General features: G+C 41.4%; 3 protein-coding genes across 3 annotated transcripts in view; all 3 read left to right on the forward strand.

Moving 5' to 3' along the window:
* Positions 1 to 14,023, forward strand: part of LOC126561347 (uncharacterized) — a 34,390-nt gene extending 20,367 nt beyond the window's left edge. The window contains exons 2-8 of the mRNA XM_050217448.1: positions 6,519 to 6,640; positions 6,790 to 6,953; positions 12,795 to 12,963; positions 13,029 to 13,187; positions 13,258 to 13,426; positions 13,498 to 13,664; positions 13,754 to 14,023. Of these exons, the coding sequence (XP_050073405.1) occupies positions 6,519 to 6,640; positions 6,790 to 6,953; positions 12,795 to 12,963; positions 13,029 to 13,187; positions 13,258 to 13,426; positions 13,498 to 13,664; positions 13,754 to 13,962 (1,159 nt within the window). The 3' untranslated portion in view covers positions 13,963 to 14,023. The remainder of the gene's footprint in view (positions 1 to 6,518; positions 6,641 to 6,789; positions 6,954 to 12,794; positions 12,964 to 13,028; positions 13,188 to 13,257; positions 13,427 to 13,497; positions 13,665 to 13,753) is intronic.
* LOC126562401 (arrestin homolog) overlaps positions 1 to 17,057 on the forward strand; it is a 413,496-nt gene that overhangs the window by 206,725 nt on the left and 189,714 nt on the right. The window lies entirely within an intron of this gene.
* LOC126562338 (PDZ and LIM domain protein 3) overlaps positions 1 to 17,057 on the forward strand; it is a 427,281-nt gene that overhangs the window by 155,911 nt on the left and 254,313 nt on the right. The gene's annotated exons all lie outside the window — the stretch shown is intronic.

A 17,057-nucleotide genomic window follows, 5' to 3' on the forward strand; every position in this document is an offset into this window, starting at 1 on the left:
TCCACCAAGCTAATCTGTTGCTGTGCGCGGTTCCCGTTCATTCTAGGGGCCCTCGGTTTCGTTCGTTTTGTTATCGATGTATCTGGTGGGGTGGCATTGGCAAACCAAGCGAATTGCACGTGCGTGACTACGTTTTTGGCACATCGAGCACCTGAGCACACATTTGTGGGTCAGTGCAGTATGGTTTTGGCTACGGTTCCCGCAAGCGAGCGGCTGAATTATGACGCTAGTTGCATCGAATTGAGTGTGTGCACTGTTTTGCTATATTTGGCATCAGCCAGCGCCAACAATCTTGGTTGCAATCTTGTATATTGTCCAATATTTGGAAAGAATGCTTTCTTTTGTGCGCAACAGGACGAGAGGAACCCATAATGTAGTGTGCTTTGATTATTTCGTGGTGAGACTTAATTGGAGTACGTCAGTAGATCATCCGCGATAAAGTGGTCAATTATTTATCTATAACTACCTGCACTTGATTTAATGCTCGAACATAATTGACATAGATAAAAAGGACAAACGCAATTTAGTTTTGATCAGTTTATTCCATTCATGCGTTTAAAAATCCTTCTCGAGAGATTTTTCCAACTCAAAGAACTTGCATCTAAGGAATCATATCACGAGGCCAGAGCTTTTATTCACTCCTCTTTTATGGGCAGAAAATTAAGAGAAGATTTTCGAGTTAAGTCTGGGAGTTAATGCAACGTTTCGATGCTTCCGCTCGGAGGAAAATGCCAGCCTGAGAGACCAGGCCCACGATTTGTGAAACCGAATCTGATGTGCGGGAAATTATGGAGGACCTAGACGAACTCCAATTTCTTCTCCTGTAGAAATCGCTGATGGTATCACCAGTGATTTCCCTTCTGATTTGCACATAGCTACTCCAAACCAACTGAAAACTGAGTCAAATGTGTTCAATGCATAACAGAAAAAATAGAAATATGTAATACTTGGTAGGAAAAAAAAGTAACTTCAGATTTTTTTTAATATCAGTCTATTCTTCTTAACTTAACGACCTTCTAAGGTCACGCCGTCCATCGAATGGCATACTAGACTTGCCCGTTACCACGTAGTTGGATAGTCAAGTCCTCACTCCGCTGGGACGGTCCGGATGGGATTTGAGCTCCGATCCTGCCGTTTGGAGATCAGTGCAGCTGTAGCCTAATGCACCGGGCGACCCTCTTGCCTGTTACATACATTAATAGCATGATTTTAATTATGCACTCCCTAGCAATACGGCCTGGCCGTCCTTTATGAATATTCCTTTATTTATTTTCCATTTTTATTTTTTCATTGTGTTTTTCCCCCTATTCCAAAGCCTTAAATACTAACGCCGAAAATTTAAAAATATATTTTTCTTTTATTTAGCTGTACTGTACATCGCAAAATGCTTTAATGTCATGTCATTTATCTTTACGAGCTTGGGTTTATGAGCAATGAAAGCGTCATGAAAGCCATTGGAAAGCAACTAAACTGTCAATTATTTTATTTGGGAAAACATTTAACAACTTAAAAACAAATCACGCACCAAACGAATCGTTTCATCGTATTCCAAAGTTCAACCCACAGTTCTATCCACACCATTTTGCTGCCCGGCCAAGAGACCTACTGTTGGTAAATCCCGGAAAGAACTGCGCCACACCTTACACACGATAATTCAATTAATCCGAATGATCTTTACAATTCCGCTAATCGCTATATGATTACTACTGTTTCGTGCATCCCATCGGGTGTCCAGCAGATTTCTCTTTCGTTCTTGTTCCTGCTCGAATGTTGCCTTTGCAAAGCACGTTTTCCGTGTTTCTGTTTTTTTGTTTTGTATAGTTGGTATCTTATTTTTTTCTTCTTCATGTATAATTAGCTGCTTTTGATGTGTATCTCTCTCGCTTTTCTCATCCTGTCAGACTGTTAAGAGACGTGTTTGCTACTGTGTGTTCATTTACACCACATACCTTCGGACCACAATGGTCCTTTCTGTGCCCATCGTTAAGCAGACGTGCGTCAAGGCGGATACAAGAGTTTCACATCGATCTGTTGTTGAATGTTGCCAAAAGAGCAAACAAACGCTGAGTTGAATAGCGCACCAGAATAGATCGATGAGTCTGAAGAATTGGACAGAGTTCGATGGGTGTGCAAAAAGTAATTTAAAATTATGCTGGCTTTAGCGCTGGTCAAACAATGAAGTAGACCCCCTCGGTACATGATCTCAGCGTCTCGATGATGTAATGAGAATGGTATTTTTGATGCAAAATAGAAATGGCACGGCAAGAATTTTTTAAATATTTTGCTGTCGCCATTCTGTTGCCTTTTTTCTTCTTCACACAACCTTCTAACGTTGTTGTTACAAAAGCTTACATAATTTTAACTCATAAAAGAATAAACGATCATCTTAACACGCTTCTAGTGCGGAAAATCCTTCTCCACATTTGTAGAATTTTCCAGAACAGAAACAGAAATTTAAAGCATTCGACCCCGTATTTTAACGACCCGTCATAATGCAGGTTTTTCTAGCAGTTTCCCTATACCCACCCCTTTCAAAACCAGCATCTATTCAATAAAAATCAACACTAAACACACCAGACACACAGACATGTTCTGCGTATCTGCGCATATCTCTGGGTGTTCTGGAAAACAGTGGAAAGTTTTCACGCCTTATCACGGATGCTCCGATCGTCACCCGGTCCACACGATCGTTTGGATGATGGATGGTGGCAGCAAAAAAAATTCCACTTATTCACCTGTGTGCCATGGGTGTTTTATTTTTAGAACCGCTCGCTTGCAATTGACAATCGCAAAAATTTCACGTTCCATGCGGCAGTTAGACACAGACGATGAACCCTTTTATAAGGTGGAAAACTGTAATTACACTCTGTCTCGTGTGTGTTGATTTGTATCGGAGTGTGTGCTTGTGCTTTTAAGATTACGGAAATCGTGATCGGCCGAGCTTTGACGAATAGCATGCGGGATTTTCCACATTTGCTTAGAGAGCTAGCAATTTTGCAACTGTGCAACTGCTGCTATACGTTTACGCATCTTTTTCTCAATCTAATTTTCTAGTCAGCCTCATGTAGGCACTCTTTATCTTTTTATACCTCTCAATGCAAATGAGCTAAATAGTTCGTTTGTTTGTCATCGTTTATTTTTCGAAATTCAACAATCAATTTCGCTTTGTTTGGCGCCATCCTACCAGCAGAATCTCACAGCTCCAGACATATAATTACCGGTGGTTTGTTTTTGCGAACAATCCGTCAAACGGCTGTGAAGGATGGTTTTCGTGTCAAGTCTTTTTTTTTAGCAAGCTCTTGGTACAGTCCGTCGCAATCATAAAAATAGAAACTACACGCGATAGAACACACAAAACAAGCATTTAAATTAAACAAAAACCAGCGGGACCGGTGTTGCGACTCATCCTCCGAAAGTGATAACTGTTGTCTACATATGCGAATTGGTGCCTTAATTGTGCGGTTTGCGAATTTGTGCTTTATCACTAATGCAACCACCACCACCACAACCCTTCGTGGCAGTCACGATTTTAGTGTGTGCGAGACGGATTGAGGTTCAAATTGAGCCCCCTTCTCCCAAACAAACAACTACGTCTTAAAGCTTAGAGCGCTGCGGATCACAATTTGTTGGATGTAAATCCTCCGGGAGGTATCGATCGTACGGCGGAAGATATTAATTGCACTCGATCGACAGGACGCGGCGCACCTAATCGCGACGTGACGAATTAATGCACTTATTTGGAATAATTTATCTCCCGGCTGGAGGAAAATCTCTAGCCGCGAAGCGGGTGTTCTCTTAGTAACAGCTACGGATGCTGCTTTACAGCTTTATGCAATCGAAAATCGGTAACAAGATACACACACGCACACACCGGATGATGATACTTTACGAGCTTGATTTTGTTGCAAACGCCTCTTCTTGCGCTCACCGTTTTCCCTCGATCGTCTGCTTTATAGCGTTATTTTTAACCTGTTTATGTCGATAATTGTTCGACACGTCGGGGTAGGATGAAAAGGCAACAAAAAAACAGCATTCGTGCAAATTGGCATGGCGTGAGAAATACGCATGAATATATGATCCGATTTGCAGCGTCCTCCTTATCTCGCTCGTTACCCATCGCGAATGCAACATGCAACTTGCAATTGCCTGTGCCAATACTCTCCGCCATCTGCAAAGCCCCCATCTCCCCCATTTTGTGAGACAACTCATGCGCTGCTGGGCATAAATTTTCACCTCTCGATGGGTACCAGAATATGTCACCTCGATAATGCCTTCGTAACGCCACTTATCGCCACCGTAATGCGACTCGTTTCCAATTAAATGGAATGTAAGCTAAGCGAGAGAAAGATGCGTGTGTGGCAACAACGATATCTATTTCTAAATTGAAAAGAAAAAAAGTAAACACATATGTTCAAACTGTTTGAAACGCAGCGGCCCTTGTTTGTCCTTCCGATCGCACTTTGTTCGCGAAGAAGCAGCGATGCATCAGTCTGCACTTTTAGAGCCCGTGGTTCGTTTCAGGCCTTATGTCACACTTCTGTGTGGTTAGATGGGAGACAATTTTGTTGCGAAATGAGCAGCAAAAATGCATCTGCCCGTGATCTGGCCAATTAAGGGATACGCAAACCCTCGGTTCCCGTGTTTGTGCACCTTTTATCGTCGCGAATTATGCACCGCCGCCGCTATTAACCATGTGCCGCAGGGATGCAGATTTCCCGCCCGACCAGCATTAGGCGTGATGTCAAACACCAATCACCAGCATAGGGCTGCGGCACGAGGAGGTATGGGTGGAGCTATACGGGAAATGTACATGTGTTCACCCGAAGGGATGGGTAGCTGTGTAATTATGGACTTTCTTCGTAACGAGTCCCTGTGCGGGAGAAATGTCCATCGGGGAGTATCGTGCCAGTCTCACCAGTTCGGACGTATAAGGGCGCCCGGTCTGTCAACCTCTCGGCCTAGATTGGCCACGTCCGCCTGCATGATAGTCACCTGTCCAAAATGGAAAATTTTCCTCCATCGGTGGCGGCAGGCCAGGATCTGCCCCTCTGTCTCTCTGTCTCTTGCTCCCGCTTGCGTGGCAGGCAATAATTAACTTTCCAAGCACTTCAGGGAGTTGTCGTTGATAGGGCTTTTTGGTATTGGTGGGAAGGGGGGGGGGGGGGGGGGCTAAGCAAATGAAGTATCGGACAGAGTTTAAGCTGCAATCCAATTTCTAAAACGTACGACCCTTTTTACGTGTCTACCCTTTTTATTATGATTTTATTTACCTATTCTTAAATAGATGATATTGCTACAGGAAACATGTGAAAATGTTGCAACATGATTATTAAGTCATACTGGGTTAATAATGACTTCCTGTGGCTGTTTTGTTTATACATTATTTGCTAAGTACTATATCAGGAAATTCGAATTGTATTTCATTGTAAAATATTTAAACATTTGCAGTAAACAATTGGTTAGAAATCCCTACTAAGCAAGAACACATCCACAGTGACTATTCCAAGGGTGTGGGGCTTCTGTCAGCCACAATTTATCGCCAAAAAAGTCCTACGGAAAGCAGACAAGCAACAAAAGTCAATAAGTTAATGCTCAAAGATCGAACCGTGCGAAAATAACTTGCAATCCGGAACACTTCGATTAGACAACTTGTCCAGGAAGCTCCTATCTACGTAAAACAAAGTGTGGATCATGGAGGCAAGTGTGTGACTAGTGCCATCATGTTTGGGTTGGTGTGTCCTACCAATTTCTAAATTACAGCCTGTTTTCTTTGACGTTTGCATATCAGTACAAAAGTTCATACCGGAATTTGGAAGGAACCAATACTCCTCTAACGGAAGACCAACTAATCCGAGAAACGAAACATCAAAACTAACAACATTGTGGAGTACTATGTCGCATGTTATATCGAACTTAACGATGAGTGAAAGCATGAAATTTGGAGTCTCCCTAGCAGTCTGAAGCCTACCTCGTAGCATTATTTCATTTGAGCGTAACTTGAAGCACAATTTTACTAAATATTGTAACGATTCATGGGGGTCTAATGTTTAGACTCTGGTGCCTATTAGATCACGCACACTGGTTATGCACGCACGCGACAAATGTTGTCTTTATAGTGATATTGATATATATGAGAGACAAATAAAGTAGTTTGCTTTAAAGATATTTTATAAGCGTATCTGAACCCAAATACATTGATATTATCGCTTTATATTATCGGTTAAGGGGTGGAATTTGTGGGAGTTTTTCGCAATTTTATCGTCGAATTCCAGATCAACATTTTAATGAGCTATTTAACGCCTTTAAAACCATTGTGCAAAACGTTAAATAAAATAATTTGTTGTCTACTGTTTTGATGTAAATTAATTATGCTATCATATTCCCAACAGAGCCTCATTGTGTACTTAAGTGTTATAATTTAAACCCTAAGCAAAAGCTGCATTTTTTGCACCACTTGCATCATCGACGTGTCTAATATTCTTTACCATTCTTCTGTTTCTGTCCCCCAAATGATACAGATGGTACTTCCGCAAGATCAAAAGAATAGAGGCGGAGAAGAAGCTGCTGCTGCCAGAGAACGAGCATGGTGCATTTTTGATTCGCGACTCGGAAAGCCGCCATAACGATTATTCCCTATCCGGTAGGTATTTTTTTCAGACGAGAACCACTCACACGCCTCTTTTGAGACGGACTGATCGTTTTTTTGACGTTTAATAATTAAAAAAATCTATTAATCCTTTCTTCTCTCCCTTCCCTGCTACTTCTATGTGATGCCTTGGTGTGCGGCAGTGCGCGACGGTGATACGGTGAAACACTACCGCATAAGGCAGCTGGACGAGGGCGGTTTCTTTATTGCACGAAGGACCACATTCCGCACACTGCAGGAGCTGGTTGAGCACTACTCGAAGGATTCGGACGGTTTGTGCGTGAATCTATGCAAACCGTGCGTACAGGTAAGGCGCAAAAAAGGACACCTATTCTTACTTGCTTTTGTGAAAAACGCTTCACTGTGTTATGTTTGAGCGCTGTATATTTGAAGGGCGTTTCAATTCTTTACTTCGTATTTAATTTGTTTTCGATTCATTGGCTTTATGTTTAGATCAATCAAAGGGGAAGAATGTTTGTTCTAGGTTTTTTCTTCTATTTTTATCTCTCGGTTTGTGTGTGTGATGCTTTGCGATTTGTTCTTTTGAGTTTGTCGTAACTTAAATTTACTTTTTCAAAAAATTCAATTCTTAAATCGCTTTTCATGTTGAATGTCAAACGGGAACAAGAAATATTTCTGCAAGCTGCTTCGGAACATAAAGAAGCTATTTTCCTTTTCGGAAGTTCTCCTAATCCTTGCACTTTTGTGTTTGCGATACATAATCCCGCAAAGCAAAAGAACAATTAACACTGATGTACGAAATATTTCTCGTTCTCTCTGGATGGAGGCCTTGGACGAGTCCTCGTGTAGACAGCAGTGCGCATGATGGCTGTCGATTGGGTTTTTTTCCTTCTTTCTCTTTTACCGGTTTATTAATTTTAGGCTTTTTGGTTTTTATTTTTCTGGCTGATTTTCGTTTTCATATAAATATCTCTTTTGGCTGTCATTTTCTTCTTCCCCCGCTACACACCAAGCGACAAACTCGTACGAATACCTTTTTGCGAGTTGTGGTTACCATTCGGGCGATAGGTATACTAGGCACAATAAAAATTCCCCGTTCCCCAAACGAACGTCACCCACTGCGATGACTAGAGCGCGCCTAATCGACGGACGGTGGTTAAATAAAAATCCAATTAAGGCAAATCGTAAAAATGACACTATCCACACACACACACACACACACACACACACACCCGATGGTGGTTTTGTGTAGAGAAGGAGACAAGAATCCCGACCTTAGGACCATTAGTCGTTGCCCCGATGACCGAATCTTTCGCGATCCCCGGGATTCGCGTGTCTTGATCCCAATCGTCAGCAACCCTGATCTTACGTCAAACGAACGGCACTCTAAGATGAGCTTTGGCGAAAGGGAGATTGTGTCCGACGATTGGAAGCCTCTGGTAGAGTGAATGGATTAGTTTCTTACGGGTTTTAAAGAAATGGCACCCCAAAAGTCGGTGGGTGTGATCTTCCCAACCAGAGCCGTCCACCGGAACACGTCTCCTTCTCGAGCACTCTTTCATTTCGCCTTCAATTCCTTCGCTGTCCTTTCAAGGGCGTCCGCCGCTTTCTTCTAACCAGAAATATGTTTTTCTTTTTCTCTTTCTCTCTTTTTCTTTTATTTTCTCTATCGCTCTCGTGTTTGTGTAACAATCGGTTGCGGTTTTTTCATACCTTCATTTCATTCGCCTTCACTCTCTTGCCCCCGGCATTCAACGACAACAATGTCTAAATCATAAAATTAAATTTAAATAAAACTTCTTTATGGATAAACCGTAAACGAAACCATTCTAAATCAATCAACATTTGCAACATCTCATCATCTGCCCACCACTCGTCATCTCAATATCAACACATCAATCATTTGTGTCACAGTCAAGTCGTTACTATCAGCTGTTTGAGGTAGGAAAACTCTTGTTTTTTCGATGACTTCAACACACGCACTCCCTCCCTTTAACGGTGATGATCAGTTAAAAAGAAAGTCAATAAAAATAGATTATTGCCATGCCATAAACCACCTTCCCTGTGTTGCCGCCCATTAGAACCAATTTTTGTACAGTGCTAAAACTCCAACGTTGATTTATTGTCCTCGAATGTTTGTAAATAGTTCATTTACAGGATTTCGATCTTTATAATGGAAAATTTGAAACACTAGATTTAAGTCAAATGGATAGTGAAATATTACAAGCTTCTTGGGTAGCTTTGCAACTGTATATTGTGATCTTACATTACGCTAGGGTAATTTTGCAATCAAAGGGTGGAATTTCTCCTGAGTATTTCGTTCTCTTCTGTTAAACAACCAAAACTAAAAATTGTCTTTATAGCTTGTTTACATCAGCACACCATATTATCATCACCGTATCAGATACTTGAACGGATTAAACGCAAAAAATTGTAGCAAAAGTTGTCCTAAATTACTGCTTCTTGTTTAACCATAACGGACTGCAAAATTCCACAGTCGCAATGCCAATTTCCCCTCAGTGAATGCTTAATTCCATGATTTTAGAATTATTATTATATGATTGCAAAGCAGTATTCAAACATTCGTTAGAAATATTCCATTAAGTAATTGTACAATTCGATTGTATGCATCGAAACCCTGTAAAATGCATCTTGTGTAATATAATATAATCGAATTTTTCAAATCAAAAGTGAACCATTTTAAGCTTTTTATTGAACTTTTCAATCATAATGTGCAATGTTGTTTTCAGTTAGGGCAAATTGGCAATTTTTCTGTGGAAGTTTGCAATTTTATTGTGCAATTTCTACCGAGCGTTTCCAGCTCTTCTGTAAAAATCGGTGAAATAAAACAAAATCATGCAATAGTATATATTCAGCAGCACGCTGTATTCACTATTGAACAGATTTTGTCGCAATAATCATTTATAAAAGTTGTTCTAACTACTCCTTTTTAAAACCTTAGCTGATTGCTACTCGATTTCACACTCGAGTTGAAAATTTGCTCCAAGTTAACACAACATTCCACTGTATGGCTGCAAAGCTCCACAAAGGGTCTAAAATATTACACTATATATTTCAAACATTCCTCTGAAGGATTTTACATCCATTATAGGGTTGGAAAACCTGTATGTAGAAGGTTCATCGTTGTGGTCCGTATCGTTAGCCTGTTATTTTGAATGTTTATTTGTCTTTAGCTCGTTATAGTACATCTTGGCGCATTTAGATATAATTTAAAATTGACGATAAATGTTATTAATCCGAATATGGCCGCGAAAAACCTATCGATCTAGATGCACCTATTTTTGTGTGTGCTCCCTAATGCTCGCCGTTGCAATTTCTTGTGTAAATAGTAGTTTCAAATAAAAGAGTTTTAATGTTTATAAATTCAAAAATAATAATCTTTTGTTTGTAAATAGTATCTTCCCCATTTGTGCGTGCGCGAGTAGAAGCAGTAATTTTGTTTGTTTTTTTCGTACAGTTACTTCTGTTTTTCCTCGTTTTTTTTTCGTGCCTAACGGTACCAGATCATGGCTGCAGAGCCCGCCAATAAATTCACCCTTCCTCGCCCCGTCCACGAACGTCATCCACGCGAATGATGACGATCGTGCGTTCCCCATGCACCGGCATGCGCGTCCTTGGATCCTAACGGGCAGAAAATACCAATCAACAGCGCAAAAAAAAACAACGCGTTCAATGGCTCTTGCTTCCGCAGGGGCTCCGGTAGAGAAGTATCGTACCTTGCCAGCTACCGATCGAAAGAAAGACAGAGAAGTGCACACACATTCCGCACACGTTCCTTTCGGTTTGGATGGGTGGTTACACCCCACGACGACTAGGGTGTGCTTCTTCGTCGGTTTGATGATCTGTCATGCCAATGTTTTGCAAAAGAGAACGATCAGTCCGCGGTTCGGTGGAGCATCATCATCTCATTTGCTATGCGCTGCCTGGCTCGGGAAATAAAATACACGCACCGTGCATATATCGGTTGGTTGTTTGCGTTGCCTCGCCGATCTTTTTGTGGTTTATCGTTATTGGTAAAACCTGGGCAAGAGTATCGCTCTAAGTATGAGGGTACAGCAGTCTAGAATTCAATTCTTGATGGGAATAAGCCATCTCTAGGAATACGATATTTATCTTCGTTTGCAACTTTACTGCTGTGATTGTTAATTAAACCATAACTTGTGTGCTCTTAATTCCCTTCTTGTTTCTTGGTTCCTCTTATTCGGCAGTGGTTGTGCAATATATTTCTCGCTCTCTGTTCGTTTAACTGCCAATTTACTTTTGCCGGACAAAACACGGAAGTCTAAAGACATGAAGTACAAGGAAGGTATAACATAAATTTAAATACAATTCAATTCCATTGCTACAGAAATCTTCATGTACAGGTGAAATCTGCCTGCAGCTACCGACAAGAGATAAATGAAGTTCAATTTATCATAAAAATCAATAATACACATTTTGCACGGCCTCATATGTATGATTGTAATGGGCTATTTGCATTGCATACGCATTCGAATGGAATTGTTGCTTTCTGATGTATAAAGAAGACGTTTCCATTTTTTTTTTTTTTTTTTGTCAGAATATTATGAGGAACACTGCAATAAATCAGCATGATCGATTTCTTCCTTATTTTAACTTAATTTTTAAATTTATTACGACTCATCTAAAAGACATGAGCTCTTTAAATGCTAGTCAAATAAATAAACGGAGCTTACCGTCAGAAACCTTTCGAGTTGACGCGCAGCACACGATCTCCAAGAATTGTCGTTGCAAATCTGTCACAAACACCGGAAACGGACGTTTATTCAAATGCATCTCCGACATTTGCGTTGCCATCCCCGCGAATCAATTCGCGTAAACAAAGCCACAAATGCAACGACTTAGCGACTGTGATCGTGATCGCGTTCAAGAAGAAGCGCAACTCTTGTGAGAATGAATTAAGCAAATTGTCTTGAAATTCTGCTAATGGAGGGAGAAAATTGGACCATAAGAAACGAGAAGCAACAACAGTTAAAGGCTTTATAAAACGATGTTCCAACAGTACAGCAGGTTTTATGACGTGATTAAGGTGTGCACATAGAGAAGACCTTTGTCTCGTGCATCGTACAGGGCACAAACATTCACTTTCATTCAGCAAGTAAATTGTGGAGTTCTGACGACACGCCTAACGCGTCAGAATGCCGAAAAACTGACACATCAGTAAGTTTGAAAATAAAACAAGCCAAAACCAAGACACAACTTACCCCCGTACAAGTTGACTGTTGGATTGCGGAAATTCACGCTTTCAAGACCAACAGTAGCACATTCCACGCTCGGGACCGTGCGCGGGAGACAACGCTCGCGCACCTAGAGTAAGGGTTTTGAGGTGCGATTTATACGAATTTATTTGCCCATTACCGGAAGAAGCAACGCACGCGGCCAACGACAGTGAGCGGATGTTTTTTCAACATCAGTGTGTTTGTGTGTGCCAACATACGCACGTTTTGTTGTGAGGAGTGGTTAAGATTGCCCATCTTTGCGCCACGCAGCACCGTATACACGCATTTGCATTCAAACGACTTTCTTCCTACCCTGTGCTACGTGTGTGTGTGTGCTACAGCGCCCCACCTCAAACTGCACTTGGCAAGTACAGCCCATCCTCGTTGGTGATCGAAAGATAGCGCTTCTAACGAATGGACTGTCAACGGATCTTTACAAACTTTACTCGAACGGCATTCGAATTCGTCTTGCCGATAGGATGATGGGTGATGTGGTGGTGTGTGACCTGGTTGCTGGACATTGACCAGAACGACTTCGAACGAGTAAACGGCATCGACCAACGTTCTAGAGTACTTATGGATGCTACCTCACGATCCACGGCTTGATCGATCCCGCCCCAATGTCTAATGATTTTTGTTCAACGCACAACGGAGACATCTATTTCCTTCCATTTTCATTTGTCCCATCGTTGTCCTTTCGCATTAATTCGCGCTAGACTTCCCCCTTTTTTCTCATTCGTTGTACATTAATATCGTTATCCCTTGTTGCGAGTGTATCTTTTGAATGTGTGACTCGGTTTCTATTTGATGTTTAGCAGTACTATTTGTTGCTTCCTCTACTTGAATAATATTGACCGCTAACGTTTAATTTCTGATACTGTTTAGAGGGAAAAACAAAATACTTATAAACGTTCTATTCTTATTCGCAGATTGAGAAACCTGTCACGGATGGTCTATCTCATCGCACACGCGATCAGTGGGAAATCGATAGAACGTCGCTGAAGTTCGTGCGCAAGCTCGGCTCCGGACAGTTTGGCGATGTATGGGAGGGTCTCTGGAACAACACTACCCCGGTCGCCATCAAGACACTCAAATCGGGTAAGTAAGCTACGATTGTCTATACTCAATTGTACAAGAAATTAACGATCTTCTCCCAATTGCAGGCACAATGGATCCGAAAGATTTCCTTGCCGAGGCACAGATCATGAAGAAGCTGCGGCACACCAAGCTGATCCAGCTGTACGCTGTCTGCACGCTGGAGGAACCGATCTACATCATCACAGAGCTCATGAAGCACGGCTCATTGCTAGACTTTCTGCAGGGTAAGTCGTGGATATGAAAAGTCCCAATTCTCCAAAAGTTTCTAATGAACCTCTCCCTTGCTCGCTTTAGGTAAGGGCAGATCATTAAAGTTGCCACAGCTCATCGATATGGCGGCCCAGATTGCGGCCGGTATGGCATACCTCGAGTCCCAGAACTACATCCATCGTGACTTGGCCGCACGTAACGTGCTGGTCGGTGATAATAATATCGTCAAGATTGCCGATTTCGGATTAGCTAGGTAAGGTTTCGATCTTTCCTCCCCAAGAACAGGACATTTTTTTACTTTAACTGGATTTTTTCTGCCTGTAGATTAATCAAAGAAGATGAATATGAGGCACGCGTTGGTGCCCGGTTCCCGATCAAGTGGACCGCACCGGAAGCGGCCAACTACAGCAAATTCTCGATCAAATCCGACGTGTGGAGTTTCGGCATCCTGCTCACAGAGCTGGTCACATACGGCAGAATACCGTATCCGGGTAAGTGTTAATTTTTTGGAGTTCTTTCTGTATCGAAATATTATCGGAGTACTAATTTGTGTCATTTTTTTTGCAATCTTTTATTTCAGGCATGACGAACGCCGAAGTGTTAACACAGGTCGAGCACGGGTACCGCATGCCACAGCCACAGAACTGCAACACACCGCTGTACGAGATCATGCTCGAATGCTGGAACAAGGACCCGATGCGGCGGCCCACGTTCGAAACGCTCCAGTGGAAGCTGGAAGATTTCTTCACCATGGACCCAAGTGAATATAAGGAAGCCGCACCCTTCTGATAAATGTCCGGCCGCGCCAACGACTTTCCATCGACACTGCCGTCGATGCCGGAGCAAACGAAGAAGCAGCAGAAGAAGAAGAAGAAGAAAAAGAAGCAGTAAAGTCATCACCATCGTCAGCAACAAAACAGCAGTCATAGGTTCTTCTCTTCTATTACACCACCTGTGCACACCTAACCCATGGTTGTTCCCGTTCGTGTCCGAATCGTATCCTTTTTTCTTGCTGTTTTCGGATACTTTGCTACCTACATCACTCATCTCATATCGGGAGACAACAACAAAAAAAGTGTGTAACTGCGGGGTGGACAGTATATTTGGCTATTTATTTAGGTTTCTATGATTGCATTCGTACACACGCCCACAAAAAAAAAACACATTCAGTCACATTAGCTCTCATACATTTATACATGTGTAATGCCGTATTAAAATAGGTTTACCTAGCGAAAAGTGTCACGGGCGCGCACAACAGCCGGGAAAGAGAACGTAAGCGTGTTGATTAGTAGGATATTAGTGTTTAGTGATCGTTTAGCACCCCACCCAGAATCGACGTAGTAACTGGGTGATGGTGATCGTAACCTCCCTTTTCTCTTTCCCTTTCCCCTTTTTTCCCCCTCTCGTGGGAAGCGTCCCTGCCGGGGAAGCGTGCGCAGTACTGGTAGTGACACGAAATCGAACTGAAGTAGTTTGAAATCAGAAGCATAGTTAGGTAGGTGTGAATACCAATCGAGCGCGATCAATCAGAGTTTTAGGGTGAGCAGGTAAGGTATTTCTTCGTGTTTATGTTTTGTTTGTTATATAGCTCTACACATAGCGAGATGCTTTTTCTATCATTATACCGTTGAGAGGGTTTTTTTTTTTTTTTTGTTTGAGGAATCCGTCTACATCTTATTTCTCTAAAAATGAATTGAGGATTTTTTAAAACACAGAAAATGTTGCTTTTATGTTTTGCTTTATGTTTTCCGCTGTTTGCAATTTAAATGAATCTTCTTCCTGCCCCAATTTTAGAAAGGGGTACGCACTGTTAGTTTATTAACATCACGAATTGGTATGAAAAGTGGGACGGATTTCATTTATATTCTTCTTCCATTTGTGGGTTTCTAATTAAGATGAATAATTTAAAAAATGCTTTTAATGATGTTGCTCCTCGGGCAGCGATGCCCATTCTTGTAAGCTATGGCAGGCCTAAGCTTAGAGATAGTGTCGAGAAGGGAACACACACGGTCCTATTCATCACGTATCATTCCCGACCCGTTTTACCTTTTAATGCTGCATCTTCTATGCTTCTCCTATTGAAGATACATTTAAATATGGATTTTCTTACCGTTTTCTCTTCCTAGTTTTGCTTGAGTTTGAATTAATCGAAAACACACTAGAACGAACACAACGAGATTAAATAATGGATAAAAAACGGAGCTGCCCGAGAAAATGTTGGACAAAAACCTAACGAACAATCAATCTCAGAGGAAAACTTTGTAGGGGAGGAATCGCGCACATCAAAAACCGAAAAACCCCATTCACTCCGACTACAAAATGCGGATGCATTTAAATAGTTTTTTTTTTTTTAGACGGGTAGGGTCATTTGTAAGCAGAAGCATTTCCGCATTTCTTCTCCCTCACACACTCACTCTCCCTGTAGCAAAAACTCCCCTCCCAGATATTCGTCCTAATCTAAACGAAACGAAAGCACGTTTATAAGTAAGTGTAAATATGTTACAAATCTACTCGAACACAGTCCCGCTTTTTGTTTTAAATCACGACAAATCTAGTGTAGTTTTGTTTAATATGTTCAGGATAGAAAGTGAAGGAAGCAGTGCACAAACAGCAGCAGTCCTCCTCCCCCTTTAATTGGCCCCAGTAATGTATCACGGATTCCATTAGGTTTGGTTTTTTGACGATGGTAGTAGTAGACGTAAGCTTTTGTACGAAACGTAAAGAAGCTACCATTTGGGGCAGTGTTGCCCCGCTAATGTGCGTACGAGGAAAGAGATACACAAATGAATGCCCTTTGCTATGATGGAAAAACGCTATATTTACAAAGCTGTATTTAAAAAAAACGATCCCCAAACACTCACATTCATGCTGCAATACATACAGAGACACAACATGATATTAAACTGATGTAATCTTGAACAAGGGGGTTAAGTAAATGTGTAAAGAAAGGGGTGATGAATGCCAATTGTGTGTTGCAGTAGGTGTGCATCGTGTTCCGGAACAACCGGAACCGGAACATTATTGCCAAATTGAATCGTTACAAAATCGTCCCCGGCTGCCCATGGTGAGGAAAAGGCAGCAGCAGCAGCAACGGGGGAGCACATTTGACAAATTTTCTATAATGCTAAAATTATGCTGAACAAACAAACAAAACAAAACGAAACACAAAAAAAAACTGTATAAAGCTTTGCAAACTTTCATCTTTAATGCATATATACGTATAAATACATATAAATATACATCTATATATATACTTCTTCTATCTCAACCGCACTAAGGCTCTCATTAGCGCGCGCACGGTAGCACATACTTTCAATCGTATTCATGTTTTGTTTGGGTGGAACGAAAGCGAAATGATGGCGCAGTCGAATATGCATAACGTTTTTTTTTTCTATGTTCTACGGATAGCAGTTCTTTTGTTTGTAAGTGTACATGTGTTGATCAAACTGGAAAACTGAGTATGATAAAAAGCAACAACAACAAAAAAAGAAACAGAACGAAAGAGGAGAAAACTCTAAATAATTATAACGATAAACAACGTGAACAAATAATGCTACGCGATTAAGGTTATAGAGACAGAACACATACACATACAAAAATAGAGACACAAAAATGCATGATGTGATGGTGCAGATGTGGCACATGATCGAATGTGAATTTTCCCCCCCCAAAAACCTCCTCTTCTCCCATTCTCCGCCCCCTTCCAAGTGTTCCATTTAAGTCTGCGACGCGAAAAACTGAAATAAAATATAGAAATATATGATCATTAATTTTACTTTTCTTACTTCATTATGGTAAGTGCCTTATCACAACACCGTTGATAGCATGGTACAAATTGACTTTGTGTTCGACCTAGACGGCTTAAAAGGATTTATCGAGCTGGG

Source organism: Anopheles maculipalpis, chromosome 3RL (genome assembly GCF_943734695.1).
Source record: "Anopheles maculipalpis chromosome 3RL, idAnoMacuDA_375_x, whole genome shotgun sequence".
Taxonomy (NCBI): domain Eukaryota; kingdom Metazoa; phylum Arthropoda; class Insecta; order Diptera; family Culicidae; genus Anopheles; species Anopheles maculipalpis.